We start from the raw sequence: 25,181 nt of genomic DNA, 5'->3' as shown, positions 1-25,181 counted from the left end.
CTTAATAAATTATTGCTTATTTAAATATTTATATTGAATTTAAGTGTTGTGAGCTTACTTTAGAGTTTACTGTATTCAGTTCTTTTAGAAATTTATTTACAGATATTTAACTGCCTTTTGATGGATGTGTTCTGATATTTTGTTTTGCTTTTTTTCTTTCAGGCCTTCTCTGTGTTTTTTGTTTGTGTAGCATTCACCTCAAATATAATATGTCTCCTGTTCATCCCTATACAATGGCTGTTTTTTGCTGCCAGCACCTATGTATGGGTACAGTACGTCTGGCACACGGGTGAGTCCTTTGGATTTTTAAATGAATTGAAATTTTCAATACTTTTGAATTCTAAAAGAAAGGAGAAAACACTTTTGGCATAAAATGTGATAGAATAAGGATGAATGTGTGCATTTTAAAGCTGTTTTCTGGATTACTATTAGAGTTAGTTTGGGTTAGTGGAAGAACGCTGACCTGGGAGTCCAGAGGCTAGGATTCCAGTCCTATGTTTGCACTCAACAACTGTGGGGTAATACTCAAAATAACAGTTAAAATCTATTGAGATAAATCACCCTGTGTAAGCTTTAGCTTTCTTGTCTGTAAAAAGGAGAGAAAGAATATAGGTCAGGTTAATCTAGTATTCTGTGATCCAAATTTCTATATAGATTGATTTCATCAAAGGATTGGTCTTCAACTTATTAGTTATCTCATTAAAACTTTTTAGTAGTGTTCAGTCCAACATCTTTGTGATCTCAGTTAAGTTGCAGGCACTGAAATGTGTGAAACCTTCAGTATGTAACTTTTGATGAAAAAATTAGGAATTTATTTTAATATAGTCTTAAAATCTACTGCATGTCTGCAACCATTCACTCTTCAGAGTTGGCCTTTAACAAATAATATCTAGCTTATTTATTTAATAGCAAGGGTGCTGATAATGTGTGGTCTAAATGAAAAGAGTAGGCTGGTATAATTTTTATATTTCTTCAGAGGCCAAGGAAAGCCTGACTTTTGGACCAATTCTGAACCTGTAGGATTTCAGCACTAATGACAAACAAACAACAATAAATGATAAATCTGTCATAGAATGATAAAAGTGAAAAGGTTTTAGAAATAATCTAGTCTAGCCCATCATTTTTCGGATAAGGAAATTGAGGGGGAGGTGGTGGTAGTGGTTTTGTTTGTTTGGGGGGGAGGCTTTGGGATTAAATGACTTCCTTAGGGTGACACAGCTGGTGTCTGAGGCTAGATTTGAACTCAAGCCTTCCTGACTTCACGATGGGTGCTATATTCACTGTACCCCCTAGCTGTTTCCACATTGAGATCTTGTAGAGCAACTTCTGTTCATATTCTTCTATAAGCTTAATAAAGTATGATATTTAAATACTTTAAGGAGCCATAATTTTATGAATGTGGTTCTTCCAGCAGTGGATGGAGATTACAGGGCCTGGAGAAGCTTTGAAAGTTGCTAATAAATTATCCTACAGAAACTCATGTGATAATGATGAGCTGGAAGGGTCCTCAGAGGCCGTCCTGTCATGGACAGGCATGAGAGTGAGACTTGCTGCAACACTGCCTTGGTGTCAGGGCCTCTGCTTACCTAGACTTGTCTGCAGATAGCAGACCGAGGTGGCCAGCTGGGAGTTTTAGGCTCTAAAATGTTTTTTGGAACAGGTTAATAGGTTTCTCATTTAGCATGAGAAATATTTCTTATTCTTTGAGTCCCCAACTTGCTGTGCTGGACAGGATTGAGTGTAATTTAATAAATCGGGGATTCATTGATCTTCCTATTGTTCAAAGGAAGTTTTCTTTGGTGTTAAAATTGTAGTAGGAGGGTAGGGCATGATTAAAAGGTGTTTCCAGAAGGTCCTGGGGAAATGGGAAAATTTAGTAACTTAGGAATTTCTGAAAGAGAGTATGGCTTATAACTGGATTATGAAAAGCTGTCATCTTGAGAATGATTCGGTTTGGGTATGTTTTTATACACATGCACTTGAAGCACTCCTGCTCTCTTGGTTTGGGGAAAGCCAGTTTCTATACCTGTGTGCTGGATCTACAATAATGCTACTTGTTGTTGTCACTATCTTCAAAAAGCTTTGTTACAGCATTATGCAAGGGGAAAAGCACTAGAGAAAGAGTAGAGACCCAGATGGCAGTTGCTGCTCTGCCACTAATTTCCTTACTGATTGACCTTTGGTTTCCTCTGTTGAAACGACAGTATTAGAAGGGATGGATGATGCCGATGCCTTCCAAATCCCATGGGGCTAGTCTTTTCCCAGTTATCATTAGGAAAAAGATCTTTAATATATCCAAATTATTAATAGAACTTTTTCTGTCTTATGCACTCTTCTGTAGCTATATTTTCCCATCTGATTAGTCTCTCATGGCTTCTCTCATCAAGTTAATGTGGATGTTCTCCCTCCCCTTATCTTCCCTTTCCTCTTCATCTCCTCCCCTTTTCCCTTCCTGTCTTCATCTTCCTTTCCTTGTCCCTTCCCTCTCTCCCTCTCCCTCTTTACTTTTTAATTTCTAAAGAGCACCTGTATTGGATCAGAAGTATTCACCTTTGTCTCTATCTGCATACACCTTCTAGTCCCGGACTTTTCCTTCCTCATCTGTAAACAAGAACAGATTGAACTAGATGGTCTCAAAAATCCTTTTCAGCTCTAAATTCTATGATTGTAAAGTCAAGTCTATAATATTTCCATAGTTTTGACTTTTAGAAAACAGACCAAAAAAATCTTTTTTTATCTGAAAAACTAATTTTTCTTGGTTCTTTGGAAGGGTGTCTTTTTTTTAATTCCCAGCAAGTTGAAGGCTTTAATGAAAAACATGGAAATTAAGTCAAGAACTGCTTCACAGTCACTTTAGTTAATGTATTGCTGATATCTGTTTCTGTGGTGCTTTTTTTTTTCCCTTTTTTTGCAGAAAGGGGAGTGTGTTTGCCCACAGTGTCCCTGTGGATACTCTTTGTTTATATCGAAGCAGCAATTAGATTTAAAGATCTCAAAAACTTTCATGTAGACCTCTGTCGTCCATTTGCTGCCCACTGGTGAGTACTGTATGTTTTATTAAGTTGTCTTTTAAAGTTTTTTTTTTTTTTTAGCTTTTTTATTACATATTTTAATCATTGCCAGTACTGTAAATTTCTCATTTTGCACTCATTAGATTTTTGTACAGAAGAATATCTTCATGAAAGAATCATTTTCACTGAGTGAACTTGAAATTTCCAAGATATTTTATTTTTGTTTTTGTTTCCCCAGTACTAACATAGGGTCTGGCCCAGAGAGTATCCTTGTCAAATCCTTGATTGAAATTGTAGTGTAGAGTTTATAATGTAGAGAAAGAAGCTCTGAACTGAGAATCATCTGCCAGGCAGAATCCTGTTCCTCTTCTTCCAGAACTCTCTATTTGTAAAAACTCCCAATAAGCCATTTACCTTGAAGGAACCTCCATTTCTTTAGCTGTGCAATAGGGACAATAATGGTCATATAACCTACTTCATGGGATTACTAGGAGCACCAAATGAAATATGTGATAGAATACTTTATTAATCTTAAAATGCTGGGTAAACATAAGATATCATTATTATTCACAACTTAATAGAGCAGAATTATTCCAACCAATAAAATAATGAAGTGCATTATAACCTTACCTGCTGGCTCCCTTCCCTCATTATTGCAGAGTTCAGAAACTATAGTTATATAACATTGCAAAGAGATCCAGACTTTGCCAGTGTATGAGGTAGTTTGGCTAAACTGTTTTATCTTTTTTTTATTCTTTGGTATAATGTACAGTTTTTTGAAAGGGAAGTTTATATTGAAAAAATTTTGTAATGATATAAAAATAATAGTTGTCAATAAAAATTATTTTAAAATAACAAGTAACAAGTGTTTCTGAGGAAAAATTAATGAATGCCTGTACTTTAAGCAAAAAATAAAATCTTTAAAATATTAGTATATAGGTGTATATACAAGTTATCATTTATCAAGGAAATCTTTTTCTTCTGAAACATGCAGAAATTGTGATCTTTTAAAATAAGGCTTAGTTGTAATTTGTTCCCATTGCTAAAAAAAAAATTTGCTTAATGTATAATTTCTCCCAAATATATTCATGTTTGCTAATATTTAATGCATAGATTACAATTACAATTAACTTGTATCCAAGCCAGAAATACAGATCTATTCTTTTGAACTTTTAGCGCAGTTGTTATTGAGTAAAATAAACTCATTATAACCTTTTGCTTTAATTTTTATAATATGCCTTCATTTGGACTCATTATGGTGATTGATAGAATTTGGATCCCAATAAGTTGATTCCCAGGTTATTAAAGTATTTGTTTGCTAAAATGACATCAGATTGGCTGATGAGTTGACTGAAAACATTTCAACTTGTCATCTTCCAAAAGACTGGGATAATTAACCGGAGCCAACTTCCTAATGTGTTACCAACCAGATGCTGGTGCTGATGCCATTATATGTTTATTTAGATCAGTGGTGTCAAAGCCCAGTAGAGACAGGAGCCACTGAGTTGTACATAAGGATTCCTTCGGGCACATATCAACTCAAAAAAGCCCATATTAACATTATGTTTTATTGTGTTTTTATTCACTTTGTTAAATATTTCCCAATTACATTTAGTCTGGTTGGGACCTCACTCTCAAGAGTGTTGTTTGCTGGGCTACATGCTTGACAACTTTGGTCTAGATGAAGATTCTATTGAGGTTATGGTATTGTGTTTGCAGAACAGTTTTCCAGAAATAGGTGATGGTGGTACCCTTCTGGCAACAAGAAGATTAAAAAGCTAAAGCATTCGCCTGAATTTGAATCCTGCCTTCTGGTACTCAAGAGTCTCGGATGATGGCCTATTGGATTTGTTTTTCTAACTTTGAGATCAGTTTATATTCACCCAAAGAAAGGAGGTCCAGTGCTTTTCACATAATATTTTTAAAGGGCAATCTTTGCACAGTTAGTACTTAATGGATGATGAATGAATGAATGAATGAAGTTATATAGACCACCCTGCCTAACATTAAGGCAAAGAGCATTATAGGAGTGGATCAGTTCCATAGGAGCTCTGTTGCAATGACAGTTGACCAAATAGTGTTAGAGTGGGATTCTGGGACATTGACAATAGCCTATGATTACACATTAATGTGAAATTAAGTTGGCAGCGTTCTTCAAAGTATTCTTGTGCTCTAGCAACTCTTATTAGAAGACAAATATTCCTTTTTAAAAAACACATAGTCTAGTGTGAGGTTAAATTTATTTTGTATCAAAATCATGTTTTTCTAAAGGTGATAAAGACCTGGTGACATCTTTAATTAGATTGAAGTCACAGAGAGCTTCAGACTTGTCCGAGAGTCAGTCTCATTGGTCGATTGGGAATGAGCCATTTTTGCCATAGTGTTTCTTTTATCTTTCATATGTTCTCAGAGCACTTTGTTTCTTAGGTACCCTTCATATTATGATCTAGATTCTACTTATTCAGATGTAAATTATCTGACTCATGTTACTTTTATTTTCCCTTTCTATTAGTTAGGGGACCAGGACCTTGTCATATGTACCTCTGTATCTTCCCTGACACCCAGTTAAGTGTTCTGCCTCGAATGAATGAATGAATGAATGAATGAATGATTTCCTGTAGTCGATATCACCATCACAATCACCTAGAATTTCTCAGTAGTTCTAGTTGTAGGGGCTTTCACAGGTACATGAAACACATGGTCTCTCTCTTGTATCTTAATGTGCTTTTATTGACTGACCTGTCTTCTTTCTAGTATTGGGTACCCTGTGGTGACCTTGGGCTTTGGCTTCAAAAGTTACGTAAGCTATAAGATGCGGTTAAGAAAACAAAAAGAGGTGCAGAAAGAGAATGAATTTTACATGCAGCTTCTTCAACAGGCTCTCCCTCCAGAGCAACAGATGCTGCAGAGGCAAGAGAGGGAGGCGGAGGAAGGTAGGTCTGAAAGCTCCATATCTGCTGCTTTACCATTCAGTGTGCCTGAGGGCGATGAACTTTGGACTGGATGCAGGAGACCTGGTTCCAATGCTGGCTGCCCCACTGAGTGGCCATGTGACCACAGACAAGTGGGTATGAGAATGTTTGTCCTCCCAGCATCTTCAGGGATTTGTGAGGAAAGTGCTTCTGAACTCTCAGTGTCCTAAAAATGGGTATGCTGAGGAAGGCTCTTAGACAATTGGAGAGAGTGTGCCTTGAAGGCATGGTTTTCATTGTTTATTCTAGTATCAAAACACTGGTACTTTGAACAATTACTAGATGAGTTTAGGAACCAAAATGTTATCAAGATTAGGATGCTGAGTGTGTGTGTGTGTGTGTATGTGTGTGTGTGTGTGTGTGTGTGTGTGTGTGTGTGTGTGTGTAATTGCATTTTTATCTATACACAAACATACATGTACACACATTTATGCAAGTGTCTGTATGTATACATATATGCGTCTATACACACACACACACACACACACACACACACACACACACATATACATGCATACTTATAGGTTTATATTGCGTTTACCCAGAATAAAAATTAGAGAAAAACAAAGTCAGGCCCATTTCAAATTGATTTTATTTAATACACTGTAAATGAGGCTTTGAAGTGGGGCTTTTCCTAATGAGATTCAGCCACTGGGAAACCTAGCTAATAGAAATGGAAGAATTAACATTGGCATTTGTTGACTTTAGTTCAGAAAGAAAAGGATGGTGTGTATTCCATGAACCTAGCTACATTCTGGCTGACTGGCTCTGATGACTATAGGAAAACATGTAGGAAAATTGACTTAATAAGCCCCTCCCAAAACTAAATCCAAGTCATCAAATATTTATTAGTAGCCACTGAGTATTGTCCTAGTTAATCTCTGGAGAATAAGGCACAGTTTTAGATAAGACCCAGTCTGTGCCCTCATGCAATGTCTGGTTTAATAGGGGAATGTTAGATACCTACTCATAATTCCTTCACTCACTAGTGTTAAAACAACAGGGTGCTCTGAGAGTTACCTGGGAAGATTGCTTTGCTGGGCATGGGAAGAGTCAGAAAAGGCTTCTTTGGGGTAGTGTTGTAGTTATGATTTAATGGATGAATCGGATCTTGGGGGTGGAGGGTAGGGAAGGAGGAGAAGGACAAGACATTGGGAATATCATAGACAAGGGCATGGAGGTAGAATGTATCATGATTTGAGAGCAATGTATGTATGACAGAGTATAGTTTGAAAATATATTTCCTTCCTTAGCAGAAATATTGCAATTGAAGGTATGAAGGTAAAGAAGGAAATTACTTTTAAGTCTCCCATTAAAGTAATATTGATTACCTGTTTGAATTTTGGAATCTTCCATTTCACTAACAATCCTATTTTTAAAGTTTTAATTAAAATAATAGTTCATATGATTATAGTTTATTATTTTTAGGCAGGGAGATGTAGTGGTTAAAAGAGTTGCCCTTGAAATGAAAAAGCCCTGGGATTCAAATCTTACCTCTGGTACTACTGTGACTCTGGACAAGTAACTTAATCTATTAGTGCCCTTGTCAATTGTTTTGTGGAATAGTTTCCTGTTTGCCTTAGGTGAGGAAGCTTCTTTACTGTGGTTCCCAATGCCAATGAAGTCACAAGCCTGGATAAAAAATAATTTTAAAGTATTCTTTCTAGAAGAAGTGTAGTATGTTGGAAAGAACCTAAAACTGGAAGTCAGTAGACCTGGTCCAGTTCTACCTCTAGGCATTCACTATTTTTGTGAATACCCTTGTTAATGCCCAATCTGCATTCACTATTGCCAGTCTCTCCTAGTTCCCAGGCCCTCAGAGAAATCTCCGGTCACTGTCTTGCAGTGCTTAAACAAATTTTACCAAGCTGACCTCTGTCTGAGGTCTTCAGAGATCTTGGGCCTTTTCCCCAAGAATAATGGTTTAAATGCATGATAGAGCGTTGGAGAACAGCCATGTGCAAACTCAAGGCCTTTTATTCTCATGTTCACATCCTGCCCCTAGCTGACCTCCTGCTGATTCCCACTGAACACCAGGTCAGAGAGAACCTACTTTCTTGACCCACAGCTTAAATAGGGTCTATGAGGTCATTCGCACAGCCAATCTGAGAAGGAGACGCTTCCCGTTAATGATGCGATCTCAATGTGGCCAGAGTTCCTGCCCACAAAGTGGTCTCTGTTTACCCACAGAAACCACTTATGGGGGTCTCAAGCATTATTGCCTGTTTACTTTCTGTTGCACTGTATGTGACCTGACCCTTAAAGATTTTACTCATTACCTTGTAAATCATAATACTGTTGAACTTCACTTTCTTCATCTGTAAAATGGGAATATAATATTGCCATTGCCTGTTTCACAGTGTACCCATTTACTCACATTTTTACAGTCCTCTGTAATTCTAAAGCATTTTCCATAAGAATCCTGTGGAACAAGTTTATTATAATATCCTACTTTTCAGATGAGAAAACTGAGACTGAATGAGGGTAAAGGTGATTGACATGCCAAACACTTAATAAGTAGTGAAGCCTGGCTGGGTCTTCTGGACTACAAGAGTAGTGTTCTTTTCCCCGTGATGTGCTGCTGCTTACCTTTCAATAAATGTCTTACTAGAGTTCTCTGTTTAACTTGGATGTCATCTTAAAAAGTAAGGCTTCTCATAATATAGACCTGATCTTGACACTTCCTGAGGACCTGATTTAGCCCACTTTCCATGAAGTAGTTGTTCCAGGCGTTCAGCTCCTCAAGCCTGCTTAGAGTTATTTTTCAAAGCTGTATAATGTGATCAGGTTGTTGCTTCCAAATGAGGATGCAAATGGAGGGAGTGTCCCAGCCCTGGATAATGTAATGTGCTGAATTGATCTGTTCTATGTCTGTAGAAAACTTAAATCCTCTTGTGTGTTGTTTTTGGTCTTCTAGCAGCCAAAGGATTGTCTGATGTGGACTCCTCGATGCTGTTACACCACAACGGAGGCATTCCAACCAGCAAAAAGTTATCTACAACTTTGCCAGAGCTAGAATACAGAGAAAAGGGGAAAGAAAAGGAAAAAGATGCCAAGAAACACAATCTTGGAATAAATAACAATATTTTACAGCCCGTAGACTCTAAAATACAAGAAATTGAATATATGGAAAACCATATCAATAGTAAAAGATTGAATAATGACCTGGTAGGAAGTACAGAAAACCTCTTAAAGGAGGACTCATGCACTGCCTCCTCAAAGAATTACAAAAACGCCAGTGGTGTTGTGAACTCCTCCCCTCGAAGTCACAGTGCCACAAACGGGAGCATCCCTTCCTCATCCAGTAAGAATGAGAAAAAGCAGAAGTGCGCCAGCAAAAGTCCAGGCGTGCACAAGGACTTAATGGAAAACTGTATTCCTAACAACCAGCTCAGCAAACCAGATGCCCTGGTAAGGTAAGTGTGCAGCAGGCCGCGCGTGCATTTCGAGGTGCCTTTCTCACACCTCTATGTTTGCCTTGGACGGCAGATGGTCCCATGTGAACTTGTTGAGAAGCTGTTTATTGAACAGATTTTAACACTCCTAGCCTATGGATAAGATCCACATCCCTTACCTTTGTAGTGGTTGAAACTTCCTCATTTGATAGATTTCTGTTTAGGGCTAGATCAAGGAACTGTTTCTTTTTCCAGAAATGTGCCATTGTAGCAGACACTGGACTGGGAACATGGGCTGTGGAGATTTGGGGGGATGAGGGTCATGAGTTAAAGGAGGAGGAATCATATTGGATCAACATTCACAAAATATAGATATTAAAAGGATGTTTTTGACTCTTGGCCCTTTTCATTTGTTTGTCCAAAGTTCTCTTGACTCACTTTTCCCAAGAGAAGCGCTCAAGGCCTGTTCTCTCAGATGATGATGTTTGTCTAACAGTTTCTAAGAGGAAAAGTGGTTATTGTTATCTCCCCCTAGGGCTTGTTTCTGCCTGTAGCCCATGTTCTCTGTCATTTAGTTTTCCTGGGGTCACCTTCCTTTTAAGTAGAGAACATTGGGTTGGGAGATTTAAGAGAAGCTTTTTAAAATTTCCATAGGCACATATAATGTCAGAAGAATGTTGGTCCAGAGGTTTAGATTTGATGGTCAAATAGCTGAGAAAAAAGGTCTGGTAATTTTGTTGGGTTGTCAAGCCTGAATTCAAATATGAAGACATATTTACATATTCCTAGTTTGGGGTCATGAGATGTTAGAGCATGCAGGGACCTTAGAGATCATCTGATTGTCAGAGGTTCTTAACTTGGATTCTGTGAGTTTGTTTGTTTTAATATTTTGATAACTGTTTCAATATAATTGATTTCCTTTGCAATCCTGTGTACTTTATACATTTAAAACATTCTTCTGAGAAAAGGTCCCTGGGCTTCATCAGACTGCCAGAGGGGGTCATTCATGCAGAAAAGATTAAGATCCCCTGATCTAACCAACTCTTCATTTTTACAGAAGTGGAAATTGAGGGCCACGTGACCATTATCTCACAGGTAGTTAATTCCAGAGTCAGGACTCTTCCACAGCTTTGTTGATTACCCAACCAGTGTTCTGTCTGCTAAAAACACATTTCTGAAGCTTGCTTTTATTGGTGAATCTATGGCAAATTGAATTGATCTATTTTTATGTCCCTCAGAATTAAAGTATTAGGAGATCAATCTCAGAGTATGTAGTTGGGACAAGGATTAGACTGATAGTGGGTTCTTTGGTATCAACTCTGCCATTTCTAAAAGTCTTAGGGGTCCCTTATTTAGAAAAGCAGGCTTTTGCATTTAGATGAGTCATAAGTTCTTTGTGAATTAGTATACCAACATTCTCACCTATCTGGATGGGAACTTTTCTCTTTATTTTTATTTTTTTAAACTTTAGGGGCAACTAGGTGACAGTGGATAGAGCACCAGCCCTGAAGTCAGGAGGACCTGAGTTCAAATGTGACCTCAAACACTTAACACTTCCTAGCTGTGTGACCCTGGGCAAGTCACTTAACCCCAATTGCCTCAGCCAAAAAAAAAAAACAAAAAACAACTCTAAAGAAAAATCTTGCTCATGCTCCCATTTGTTGTTGTCGTTTTGGCAAAAGATTAGAACTCTAAAGGAATTTAATTTTTCCTCGTATATACTGTGGGGTTTAAATGATTAATTTATTTGATTTTTGTTTTATTTTGTTCTCATCTGAGAGAATATTGTCCCAACTTTTCTCCTTGAAGTTGCATTTATTAGGTCAAAATTCATCTGTCTTATATCCATTGAAAAATATGGCAAAAAGGTAATGGCTAAAACTGTATGTGGATGCCACAGCTAAAGACTCAGCAGATTTAGTATCTCCCAAATCCTCATTGAAAAAACAAATAACACACACACACCACACCAACACTCACACACACACACACACACAAACAATACCATATCATCTTCTTATGGTTGCCTATGGAAATACACAGGGATCCCCCATCTCCATGTTACAGGGAGAATCAGATGATACCATATTGGTCTCAGGATCTTGAAGGACCTATTAGCCTACCTCATTCTCTTGAATACGGTATGACAGGAACACATAACTAACTCAGACCTTCAGCTAAACATAGTCCCTCCACTGACTATAAAATTGTAGCGCTTTTTGCCCAACGGGTTGTTGGTTTTTATAGTGGGTATAACATCCAACATATAAGTTCTCTTTATAGATACAATAGACCAAGTGCTGTTCCTTAAAAAGCAAGAACAATATCTCCATGTGAGTGCTGCTCGTGATGTTCTGAAGTCAAGGTTTTGCCTTACCTGACCTGATTTTTGTTACTAAATAGCTTAAGGACCATCAAAAAGGCTTCATAGGATTGACCCTAGGCCAGCACAAGAGAGGGGGCAGCCCTGCTCCTTTCTGGGCAGGTTACACCCTGCCTGGAGTGGCAGCGCAGCTGAGCGCTGCTGAAAAGTGGGCGAGGGCTTCTTGAAATTGGCTTCTAAGGTTCGGATCAACTGAAGTGGCAGAGATGTTTAGTGAGGCAGGTCTTCATAATGACGCTTGGATTCGTGTGTTTGAGACCCTTGTGTGGGAGGAGTATTCTGGGTACTGGACGGCAAAGTTTCAGGAAGCCATACAGATATTGTGACTCATGGTAAGCCTGGCCTTCCTAACAGTTAGAGCTGGTTGAAAGAGTAGTGTTTTCCCCATGTGGGATGATTTTCAGGTGGAGTTTGGATGAATGCTTGTCAGGAACTCTCAGAGGGGCCTTCCTGCTTCAGACAGGGTGCGCTTAGCCGTAGCCGCTGGGTCCCCACTCAGAAGATTTGATTGTATCCCACCCGCTTGTGTTCTGATCAACCAGGAAGGGTCTCCAGCTGGGCTGTGGGGCCTGGGCTTTCAGCAGATTGGGTAAGGAAGACAGATCCCCAGTGCCTGGCCTTTCACCTCTCCTCTAGGAAATTGGTGCCCTGAGCCAACTGTGAATGTGATGTTTTAAGCCATTATCCATACAACTTTGTGAAGGCGGCAGCCTTGGGTTTAAGCGTAATGGAAAGTGGGCCTCCATCTGTAGCTGCCCCACTCAGACTGCCCTTCCCTTGCTCTGGCCCTTCTCCTTCCTCACATTGACTGCATGACCTCATATTGCACTTTGTTTTGTAACTCTGTAATGCACTTGCCATGCCATGCCGGGGCTGAGAGCCGGGTTGGTGTCCCACCTGCTTGCTAGACTGTGTTTCTGTCCCAGTCTATTTCTGTGGGACTTAAAGGAGGCTTTCCCAAGAGTCAGGCCAGTAATGCTTAAAAGCAGTAGGCCTTTCTTACAGCGCGTCTCTTAATCCATCCTAGGGAAAGCTTGAGGCGTAACATGAGACGTCTTTGGGTGGAAACATAGGCCAAGGGGCAGCCCGAGAAAGCTACAGCCAAGGAGGTCATCCAAGCCTTTGGCCCAGGGGTCTTCAGCCCATGGTAGGAGGCGTGAAAGGAGCCGGTGCGGGGTCAGCAGCGGGATGGCCTTTGGCCTGTGCGTGCAGCGCGCGCTGCTGGGCGGTGCTGGCAGACGCTCTGCCTGCTCGCCTAGTTCTCTTTCAGCACAGCTCCCTGACGCGGAGGCAAGCACTGGCCTTTCTGGAGGGTGCAGGGGGAGTGGTTTCTTGCTCGGGCAGGTCTGATTGGCTCTCACCCCTGATGTCACAGCAGGGAGATGCTAGGGATTAGCTGAAGGAGGACCGGGCTGTAGGGGCACAAGGCATCAAAGTTCCCAGCATAGGTTAAGGAGGTTTGGAGAAAGAGAAGGGAGGAGGCGGCATCCCAACCAGAGGCACCCATCGCAAGTAAGCTCAGAGAGGCCCCAGAGTGATGGGATTTGGGAGGACCATCTTTTTTCTAGAAGAGGAGGAGCCATGTCTTAAGAGGCAGTGGAATGGGAGGGGCTGGAGCTTTGGCCCTGAGTCAGGAGAAGCCTAGCTTCACATCCTGGCTTCTTACCTTGGTAAGCTAGGGTACCATGGGTACCACGGGTTGTAGTGAATGCTGCTGGTGAGAGCCCAGCTTGGGAGAGCAAGTTTATTGGAGGAATCAGTTAAATGACTTTAGAAAAACCTAGAATCTACTCTTCCGACCACTTTCAACTTAATCCTAGAAATTACATTTAATGGCCCTAGGATTCATGAGAAAACTTTCCAGAATTAGAAACTCTGTAGATAGTAGAGAAGTTAAAGAGTAAAAGAGACAGGAATAAGCATTTAAATGCCTATAGTGTGCCACACGTTGTGTTATGTTTATATAAAACATGTGTATATATGTGCACATATATATTTATAATATTTTATTTCCTCCATTTGAAAACTGGAAACACAGGAACTTATATTTCTTAGGGAAGAGGGAGGGAAAGAGTAGGTGTTAAATAAGTATTGTAAAGGTAAAGATAAACTGGTTTTTGGAGGCCATGCAGGGATCCGTGAGAAAAATTTGGCAACCCTTGAAAAGAACATTGTTAACCTTATTAGTGCAATAGAAATGTGTTATATAAATCTGAACTGTATCCTATAACTAAATGAAAGCCCCATTTAGTTCTTCCAAAATACATTCCATAAAGGTGTGCTTGCTATAGTGGCACCCTGGACATGGATCAGTCAATTTGGACATAAGTTCTAGCCTGCTCAACTCATAGGAACTTCTAAGCCTGGGCTTGCTTCCTCATTTGAAATGGAGAGAAGAATCATTGTATTGCCTACCTGACAGAAGTTGTTGTGAAGACCAGAGAACTTGCTTTGTAAGCAGAAAATGCATCAGGAAAGTGCTCTGTCATTATTGCCTGGCTAATAAGTTATTTTATTTTGGTTCTTTATAGCTTTTTAAAAAATCTTGATTTGAAGTGGTGTGGGTCATTGATTATACCTTAATTTTTTCATTTGGGAAGATAATCTAGTTGTAAAATGTTCTTGAGGGATCAGATATTTTTAACTAACCACTGACAAAGGCTGGGAAGAAAACAGTGGAAATGACTTCATAGACATTTTTTTCTTGAGCGTTCACTTGTTAGCATGAGAACCAATTAAGGTTGTGATTGCACTCAACAAATATTTGTTGAAAGTGGCTGCTGGGTGCAGACCACACAGAGCCAAATATTAGCAGACCCCTAGAACACCGACTGGCCAAGACAGTCCGACTGCCCTTCTGAAGCTTAAAGTTGAATAGAGATTGGCAGAGTGTGAAGAAGAGATCTTCCTCCATTCAGTTCAGCAAGCATTCAGGAAGCACCACTACAGGCTTTCAGAAGCCGAGGCTCACGGCATGAGATGCAGGCAGGACTCATGTTGACAGAATGATGGGGAAAAGGGGAATGCTCATCGAGTATATTGTGAATGAGAATATGTTCAGTAAAAAACAAATTCAAGAGAGAGAGAGAAGGTGAAGAATTTAGCAGCTGGTCTTGTCTTTGGTAAATGGGGAGGGGTTTCAACAGGCAAGTAAAAATCAGAGAGGAGTCCATGTCAGGCATGGGAGATGGAAAAGAGAGGAAGGAAGGAAGCAAAGAAAACACTTTATTGAGCACTTATTGTACCTGCACTGTCCTGCCCTTTCGGATACAAATACAAGTAAAAATTATGATTGTCCTCTCTGTCCTCAAGGAGTTTACATTTTAATGGGAGAAGGCATATGAAGGAAATAGAACATAAGAAAAGCATGATTTTGAAACCTAGAGAGTAAGGAACAGAGAGGAATGAAGGCAAGCGAATCTCTGTTCTTTCACAAAATGAAAACTCCAGGAGAAATTCACCAATGGGAGAAAGGGGGCAGCCAGCTTTTCAGGGGGACATTCCAGCATGAGCCTGCAGGGGAGGCAGGATTTTGAAGTCTGGAGGGTCAAGAATAGGTCTAGTATGACCCAAAGAGGGCCCAGCATTATGGAAAACTAGCTCCTAGAACACAGGACAATAGGTTGGAGTAGACATTGATGTGAAAGAGGAATTAAATCTGTTCTTCATGGCTTTAGAGGAGAGAACCAGGAACGATGAAGGAAACCCACAGAGAGGCAAGATGGGAGGCAGAGCTTCCTAACAAACTAGGGTTGTCCCAAAGTGCAGTAGGATGTGACCTGGATGGATGACTACTTGTTGAAAATATTGTAAAGGAAATTTCTTTTTGGGTCTAGATAAGAAATAACATGTTAGAGTTAAAGGAAACTTTTAAGAGCCACCTAGTTGCAGTACTTCATTTTGTTGATGGGGAAATTAAAAGTAGATCCAGAATTCTAAGTTAGATCTTCGGCTTCAAGTACAGTCCTCTTTACAGTATGCCATGCTGATGAAAACTAGAGACTAGATTGTGAAAGACTTGTAATTCCAAGCTACGGAAGACAAGAATGAGCCTCGGCAAAGTTCTCCACCAGGATTATTGACACCATCAGATCAGTTTTAAGAAGGGGGCAGCATGTGCAGAATGACTTGGAAGAGCAAGACCAGCCAGGAGCTTATGTAGTATAGGCCAGAGGTGAGAAAGGAGTATTAGTAGTTTTAGGTGTGGAAATAGAAATTATCCCATTACTGAAAAACTGAAGCAAAATTGCACTCTGTCTCTTGGGCTTATTTCTAGCTGTTCTGTTTTCCTGCAAAGAGGAAAAGGTTCATCTTTTTAGTTTGTACTACTTATTCTTTACATTTATCAGGAATTGCTTGCTGTTCAGCTCAGTAGTATCTGTAGTGTTTTTGGAATGGGTCATGTTTTTGATCACACAACTTAGACCTTAGATCATCTGCTTCAATTCACCTTCACATAGGGGAATGAGAATGTTGTTTATAATTGCATTTTACAAGATTTTGAGCAAAATTCCAAATCAGAGCAGGTGGTAAATTCTAACAGAAGTATTACATAGCACTGGAAGCAATCTTAGAACATAAATTATTAAAACTAGAAGGGGCCTCAGAACATATAATGTCAGAGATGGGAGGGGCCCTAAAAACAAGAGATTCTTAACCTTTTTCTACTCCTTTTTCACCTGAGAAGTCTTTTAATGACCCTGGGCATATAGGTATACAAATCATATATTTAGTGATAGTTCGTAATTTTATAACTCCCACATTCAGTTATGAGATCCTAAACCACAATTTAAGAAGCTGGCCTTTAAAACAGAGAATGTCAGAGCTGGGAGGGTCCTTAAAACACAGGATGTCAGAACTAGAAGGGAGCTTAGGAAATTGAATGTTAGAGCCAGAAGAAATTTTAGAGATCATCAAATTGATCATTTCATTTTTAGAGAAGTAATATAGGCCCTCAGTGGTCAGTTGACTTTCAATAGTCTCACAGCCAGTTAGTGGTAAGTCTATAAATAGAATCCAGGACTCCAGACCCCCAGTCCAATGTTACTCCCCCTACACTTCTTCTCAGCTTAAGCTAATTTGGTAACTGACTTCCTTTTTAGGTATTTGTGTTTGTTAACGCATAGTAATTAGACATATGCGGAATCTTAATGTGTGTGCAATTTTTGTTGGCAAAAAACTGGATCCCCAAAATAAATATCTTAATCATTTATTTACTAGGGCCTAACTTTTTGCCTTAGTATCAAAAATTGTGGCACAGCATATTTTTTAGAATTGCTGGATTAATTTCTTTTGTAGCTTGCTACCTACTGGATAATTAGTATGAATATGAATCAGCTATTGACCTCTCTCAACCCCAGTCTCTTACAGGAGATAATGAATGGGTCAGACTTGATGGGGCTATCTTCCAGCTTTAAAAGTCTATAATTTGACTCCTTATTCCTAACAAAGACATCAAGGGCATTTCACTCCTGAGTTTTTTGTTTTGTTTGGTTTTTTTTGTGTGTGTGTGTGTTTTTTTTTTTGTCTGTTTTGTTTTTTTTGTGTGTGTGTGTGGTTTTTTTTGTTGTTGCTGTTGTTTTAGTTTCTATCTAGGGGAAGAGGGGGCCTGGGTGGAGGGAGTTCAGGCAGGATTGGAACTAGCTTTCACTGAAGGAAGTGTCCAGAAAAGGGGGCGGGTTCTTAGATCTCCCCTATAGGACTCAGTATTATTCAGATGTCCCGAATGTGGTGACAGGATCTGGACTTGAAAGAACCTCAGAGATTCTTGAATTCAACAAGGCCCAGGGAGTTTAAATTAATTACCAGAACCACATGGACAGCTAGTAGCAGAGCTCCAATATGACACCTGGGGTTTTGATTCCAAATCCATTCCTCTTTGTATTATACAAATGATTAAAATCAGGTTTATCAGGACTGATTAAATTAAGTATAGCTGCATTCTTAATAGATGACGTTTGGCTGGTTTTGAGCGGGAAAGGGTGGAAGTGAGATTTAAGATTATGCCAGAGTTCTGATCCCAACTTCATGTGACCATGAATACATCACATGTCTTAGGATCTTGGTTTCCTCATTTGTATAATGACTGGATTGTTTGTGAACTATCTCCTGTACCCAAGTCATTTTTGTGGGGAGAAGTCATTTATCCTTTCCCTAAAATCCTAACATCACATCAAGGGAAAAGATCCCTTGCCCTTTTTCCTTCCCAAATCAGTTATCTCTTTCCCTCTTGAACCCTCTTCTAAGCACTTTGCCTGTACCTTTTTAAGCCATTTATAGAAACAAAGAATCATACAATTTCTGTTGCAGGGAATCTCATAGACTATCTGGCCCAATCTATAGCAGAAAAAGAGCTCTGTATATGGAATACTTGATGAGTGGTCCATCTTCATTTAGAGATCTCTAAGAAAAAAAAAAAAAACCCACTTACTTCTGAAGTAGTCTATTCTATGCTTGGATGGCCTCAATTGTTAGGAGGTTTATAATTATAGCCAATCTCAGTTTTCCTCTAGAATATCCACACTTGCTCCTAGTTAATGTCTTTGAGAAAAGCAGAGCAAGTGTAATCCCTCTTCTCAGATATTTGAAAACAACTCTCATATCTTACTACTTAAGTCTTTCAGGTAAAATATCTTAAGATTCTTCAGTTGTCCCTCATACCCATGACCCTTCACTTCAGTTGCTCTTTTCTGGATACTCTCCAAAAATCCTTCCTAAAGTGAGGTGTCAAGACTTGGACATGACCAGAGCAAACCATAAGGCCATCATTTGTTTAAAAAAAAAAATCTGGGGGTTACAACAGTCTACAGTAAGCCAACTATATAATGATATGACAACCAGACAGACTAATAAAATCTTGGGCTTCTTTATCTTATGAAATCAAATTTTCAAACCCAAATATTTGCCCTTATTAAATTTCATTTTATTAGATTTAGACCAACATTCTAGCCTGTCAACTATTTTTGGATCTGTTATCTCATGTATTAGCTATTCTTCCTGAATTTGGATCCAGGCATTGCATCAAATTCCTAATCTTTCTAATTATTCATTGTCTAACCTACATCTTTCCATCTTTTCTATAGAAATAGCATCAGACCCCCTCTGAAGTCAGGAGGACCTGAGTTCAAATTTGGCCTCAGACATTTAACACTTCCTAACTGTGTGATCACTTAACCCCAATTGCCTTAGCAGAAAAAAGAAAGAAAAAAAAAAGCATCAGAGACTGTCAAATAATTTGCTAAATTCTAAATGAAGTACCTACTTGATCTGCTTGTTTCAAAACCCTGTCAAAAAAAGACTAAGTACAAATAAGGAAAAGGAAAGATGTATCTGTTCTAAATGAAATATACAAACTCTTTATCATCACTATTTTTCTCTCCTAAGTGTTTGCAAGCTCTTTTAAAAATAGTACATCTTAGAATTTTTGTGAAGAATCTAAATTAAACTATTGTCCTATAGTTTTGTAGGTTTCATTCTCTCTCACTCTTTTTTTTTTTTTTTTTTTTGGAAACTTGGTTAATTTTCTCTTCTCCAGTATTTCTCATTCTCCAAGATAGTTCAGATAATCACTTATCACCAGCAACTCACAGTCACATCTCCTTTTCAAGACTGGAGCTTCCTTAGGCTGAATGACTTGAATTTATCAAAGGTAGCTCTTACCATCTCAATTATCTTGGGTATCAATTTCCTATTAGCCATTTTTTATTCTCTCTTTTCTAGTCCAAAAATCATTCTCTTTGTAGAAGCAAAGTGAGAGTGGGAATCTCTGCCAACTCCCCTAACTATTGGCTCTCCTCTTCCCCCCTGCCATGGCCTGCCTAAATAAATGAATGAATGAATTGATTGTTTTAGTTTTCCTCACTTGCCCTTAGTTCGCCCTAAAATTTAGCTGTCTTGATATTGATCTCACAGTACCAAGCCTTCCTTTTGTATTCCTCCTATTACCTGCCCGTGCTTCCATCTTCTTACAATATATAATTATAAAAACATTTTAGAATGTAGGAGAATTCTAATTCCCTATGCAACTCTATTAGTCTTTTAAGACAAGTCCCTCTTTTCCTCATCACAACTTGCTTATCTTTTTGTCCACAGAATTCCATTCCAGCAACAATGCATTAGAGTGCCTGTCCTCCCATCCCTCTCACAATTGTAGTTTTCCTTTGTCATCTTTGCCAATCTTATGGTTGTAAGGAGAGTTCTCAGAATTGCTTCAATTTGCTTTTTTCTAGTTATTAATGATCTGAAGTACTTCTTTTTTTCACATAGTAGCTGACAACTTGCATTTCTTCAATTGATAACTGTTCGTTTCTTTTGACATACCTAATAGGTATGGCTTTTGTTCTTATATATTTGTATACCTGGAATATCATGTTTTTTTCCCAGAAGAATTTGGTGCAAAGATTTTTTTTCCCCCGGTCAGGTAATGTTCCTTTCTAATTCTAACTGTATTTGTTTTTGTTTGTAGAAAAACTTAGCAATTTTATATGATAAAAGGTGTTTATTTAATCTGTTATCTTCTCTGTTTAGCCAAGATATGTATGTTGTCCTTTATATCTAGATTGCATATCTATTTGGAGCTTGATTGTGATTACACACACACACACACACACACACACACACACACACACACACACACACACGCATGCGCGAGCGTGCGTGTGTGTGTGTGTGTGTGTGTGTGTGTGTGTGTGTGTGTGTGTGTGTAAGATATTTTCTAAAACTGATTTCTTCCAAACTCCTTTATGGTTTTACCAATAGTTTTATTGATTAGTGAAACCTTACCCCTTGTAGTTTGCTTCAGTCAAATGTTTTGTTGCACTAAGTTCAACTGTTAGTGGGCTTTGTGTCTAATTTGTTCTATTGATTAGCTGTTATCTTAACCTGCTCCAAATGGTTGACAGTTACTACTTTGAGGGCTAGAACTGCTAGATTCCCTATTTTGTCAACTTTTTCTTTTCTTTTCTTTTCTTTTCTTTTTTGATATTATTGATCTTTTCTTTCTCAAGATAATTTTTTTTTAAAATTTTTTGTTCTGTAAAGTAACCTTTTAGTAGTTTGGTATGACAGTGATTCTGTAAATTAGCTTAGGAAGTAATGTCATTTTTATTACATTGGCAGGACCCAGTGATGTGAAGTTAATATTTCTCTATTATTTAAATTAATATTTCCCCTTATTTAAATCTGTCTTAGTTTCTATAAAGAATGTATTAGGGGCAACTAGGTGGCGCAGTGGATAAGAGCACCAGCCCTGAAATCAAGAAGACCTGAGTTCAAATGTGGCCTCAGACATTTAACATTTCCTAGCTGTGTGACTCTGAGCAAGTCACTTAGCCCCAATTGCTTCAGTACAAAAAAAAAAGAGTGTATTATAGGCCTATAAGTTCAGTTGACTGTCTCTGTAGATAGACTCCTATGTATTTTATACATTTATACATTCTATTTTGAAATTATTTTTTCTCTTCTTTGTTGGTTATATATAGAAAAAATGATTTTTGTGGGTTTATCCTGTATTCTGCAACTTTCCTAAAGTTAGTTTCAAACTGTTTTTATTTCAGTCTTGACAATTTTCTATAACATATCACTCTCATAAAAAAGTCAACTTTATTTTCTCATTGCATGTGATTCAAATTTTTTATTATTTTGTTGCTATAGATAAAATTTTTAGAACTGTATCATAATAGTTATGACAGGGTACATCTTTGCCTCTATACCTCTGGTCTTTTTGTTTGGAAAGACAGCTAATGTTTCTCTGAAACTAAGGATGCTAACTGTTGATTTTTAAGTAAGTGGTACTATAATTACTGTATTAAGGAATGGTCCTTTTTTTTTCTCTATGAATTGTGTTGTTTAAAACAGAAATGGGTGTCATTTTGTTAAAAGCCTTCTTTGCTTTTCAATTAATAAAATCACGTTACTGTGGGTTTTTTTTTTTTTAATATGCTGTACTACATTCAGAGTTTTCATGATACTGAATCAGCCCTGCACTTTTGGTAGAAATCCAATTTGATCATAATAGGTGTTTTTTAGCATGCTAGTATATCCTCTTTGCTATTAATCATTTAGTATTTACATTGATATTAATGATATTTTTCATAATTTTTTTCATTTTTGAGTTTATTATGAATTTAATAAACACCAAACTTTTATTTATATATTTGGCAGAACAGAAGATTGCACATGAAATAGTCTTTCTTATATACTTCTTTTATTTTACAATTTGTAATATTTAACTTGTAACTCTCAGTTCTGTCTGGTCTGTCTTCTTTCTTGCCATCCTTTTCTTCTGTGCTGTGCATCTTTAATAAAATGTTTCAGTAAATATTTTTTTTTGTCCATCCTATCTGTGGACTCTTCTTCCCATTCTAATCTCCCCACTTGAGAAAGCAAAAACTTGTAACAAATATGTTTAATCAAATAAATTCTCATATTGTCTGCATCCAGAAATATATAATCTATTATTCTGCCTCTTAAATATGTCATCTTTCTATCAGGAGGGATGGGTAGCATGCCTTGTCATGTATCTTTATAGTTTATCATTACATTGATCAGAGTTCTTGAGTCTTAAAAAATAATTTTATAATGATGTGTTAGTGAATGAATTATTCTCCTGGTTTTGCTTACTTCACTGTGCATCAGTTCATACAAATCTTTCTGTGTTTCTTTGCCACTGTCCCTTTCATCATGCTTTATAACACAATAATTTTTAATTAGTTTTAATAGTATTTTACTGTTATACATTTAGTATGTCATACATATACATAATATACAGTAGTATATTATACATATACTATTATACATGCAAAGATAGTTGTCATCATTCACTTTTGCAAAACTTTTGCATTCCAAATTTTTCTCCCTCTCTCCCTCACTTCCCCCTCTCCAAGATAGCAAACAATCTGATATAGCTTAAACATGCAACACACTAATAATTACATGATATGACATAATTTCTTCAGTTATTTTCAAATTGTTGAATACTCCATTGATTTCTAATTTTTTGCTATAGAAAAGGACTTCCTTTTAACATAATTCACAAAGAAATGTGTATTTAAAAAGTTAATGTACATGTATAATCAAAAAAACAATTAAAAATAGGAGTTACTTTTAAATATTTCTGTACATGTTTGATCTCTTTGAAATAGGCTTTAGTAATGGTATCATTGGAATAAAAATTATATATTTCCAACTGCTTTCCAGAATGCCTAGACCAATTCACAATTTTTCACCAGGAGTGCATTAGTGTGCTTATACTCTCATAGTCCTCCAAAAATTATTATTTTCTTTCTTACCATTGTCAGTTTGATGTTCTGGCCCTTTCTTGGGCCAGGTCTGTGGCAGAGATACTTGGGCACACTGTGTTTTGCCAAGATACTGTTCTGACTCATCTCCTGAGTTGGTGCTGTTCTGGCATTACCTTCTGATCTGGGTGCCTACTACTTAACAGATTTTGCTTTCTTGTTACCTCGGCTTGTCTGTGCTCAGAGTGTCTCTAAGATCCTAGTAGTAATGTGTTTTATGGATTCCTGAACTAAAAATAGAAGAATTTGTAGTGCTTTTTCTTTATCATATTTTTTAAAATGTATTTTGAGACATTTACTAAAATGTCCCTAAGTGACCTGGACTCCTTTTAAGTTTTAACAGTCACTATCCTCCCACTATATAGTGGCTTTAATTTTCTTTCTCTGCCTTATCTCTCCTTGGTTTGGATATCAGAACAATATTTCTCTTGTGGAAGAAGATCCTTCTTTCCTTATTTTTGCAATTTATGTAATATTTTAATTGTTCTTTGAATGTTTGATAGAATTCATTTATAAATCTGTTACTGAAGCTTTTTTCTTTCAGAGTCCAAATATGACTTACTTAGATTTTAATATTTTTAAGTATTTAACATTTTTCTTATTTTTTAGCTATTTTCACATGTTATCAATTTTGTCATATAATTGTGCAGAGTAATTTCTAATTCATTTTCTCTTTATTTGTTGAAAGAACATTTTTCTTCATTTTTGATGTTGATAATTTGATTAACAAATCAGATTTGTTGACAGTTTATAGGTTTATAATCTTACAGATCTAGAAAAGGAAGAAACCTTAAAAGTTTATCTCATCTAGTCCCTTAATTTTTCACATGAAGAAGTAGAAATCTACCAAGTTTAAGTAACCAGCTTTATAAGTTCAGTTTTAATTCTGGTCCTCTGACTTCAGAACCAGTGTTTTGTTTGGTTTGTTTGTTTTAATATTTACCACATACTTAGTTTTACTTATCATTTCATGGGAGTTTTGTGATTATTTTAAAAAAATTTATTGCTTGTTTGGTTTTCAGCATATCTGCTTTTGTGTTTAGTTGTGGAAGTTTGGAAGGGGTTGATTTGTTGCTTTTTTTTTTTAGGTTTTTTAATTTAGTTTATTTTTGTTTCTTTAGTTGCTTTCCCAATTCATTGAGCTGTTTTGTTGTTGTTGTTGTTGTTTATTTTGTTTTGTCTTTGAGGACATACATTTTTCCTTAAAGACTGGTTTGGGTATATTCTCAAAGTTGCTGTAATTTTTAAATGAAATTATGTGTTTTTAAATTTGCTCTTTGACTTATATTTCTTTAGGATTTAGCATTTAAGTTTGAATTCTTTTCTTCATATGCCATTTACTGTTATAATTTTGTTAATTTATAGTTAGTAAAAATATATTTAATATTTCTGCTTTTCTGCATTTGTGGTTTTAATGCCTCAGCATTTTGTGAAGGTGACATAACTTATCTGAGAATTACGCATATTCTTTTCTATTCCTATTCATTAGTTACTAGAAATTGTCATATTTAACTCCTCTAAAATTCTGTTTAATGTCTCGATTTTTTCTGCTTTCTTGTCTATAATCCTATACTCCTTTGTACTATAGATGAGTTTATTCAGTTTACATTTATGACGATAATTGTTAATTGTGTGTTACTTTCCATCATATTCTCTAATACTTTTCCCTTTTCTTCCTGTCCCTCTTTTCAAAGAACAAAGAGATAGAGAAAGAATAGAAATCTGACTAGCATTAGTAATCTATAATTGAAATCATCTATTTCTATTACTTTGCCTTTGTTCCTTCTCCCTTCACCAAATCCAGATACCAAATTTGAGTTCTCTTATTTTTTTCTTTCTCTTTTTAATCTCCCCTTTATGACCTACTTTCTAGAACTGACATTTGTTTTGCTTGTGATCATTGTCTTTTGGACTCTACCCTCTCTCTTAGATACTCATCTCCCTTCTCTTTGTCCCCACCTGTTTCCTTGTTGAAATTAATGTATTTCTACACCAAAATGTATGTTGTAAGTGTGTATATATGTATGTTTGTTTTAACTATCCTTTTTTGGTTAAGAATTAGGTTATGACATCGGATTGCTTGCTGTCTTGTGGGGGGAGAGTAGTGGAAAGGAGGGAGAAAA

The 25,181-nt window shown here is 37.3% G+C and overlaps 1 protein-coding gene across 2 annotated transcripts in view; it reads left to right on the top strand.

Moving 5' to 3' along the window:
• MACO1 (macoilin 1) overlaps positions 1 to 25,181 on the top strand; it is an 80,506-nt gene that overhangs the window by 23,920 nt on the left and 31,405 nt on the right. For both annotated transcript variants that reach the window (XM_074305798.1, XM_074305799.1), the window contains exons 3-6: positions 163 to 289; positions 2,915 to 3,038; positions 5,766 to 5,944; positions 8,901 to 9,399. In XM_074305798.1, the coding sequence (XP_074161899.1) occupies positions 163 to 289; positions 2,915 to 3,038; positions 5,766 to 5,944; positions 8,901 to 9,399 (929 nt within the window). The remainder of the gene's footprint in view (positions 1 to 162; positions 290 to 2,914; positions 3,039 to 5,765; positions 5,945 to 8,900; positions 9,400 to 25,181) is intronic.

Source organism: Sminthopsis crassicaudata, chromosome 3 (genome assembly GCF_048593235.1).
Source record: "Sminthopsis crassicaudata isolate SCR6 chromosome 3, ASM4859323v1, whole genome shotgun sequence".
Taxonomy (NCBI): domain Eukaryota; kingdom Metazoa; phylum Chordata; class Mammalia; order Dasyuromorphia; family Dasyuridae; genus Sminthopsis; species Sminthopsis crassicaudata.
The sequence above is the reverse complement of the archived record's forward strand: the minus strand, read 5'-3'. Positions and strand labels throughout refer to the sequence as shown.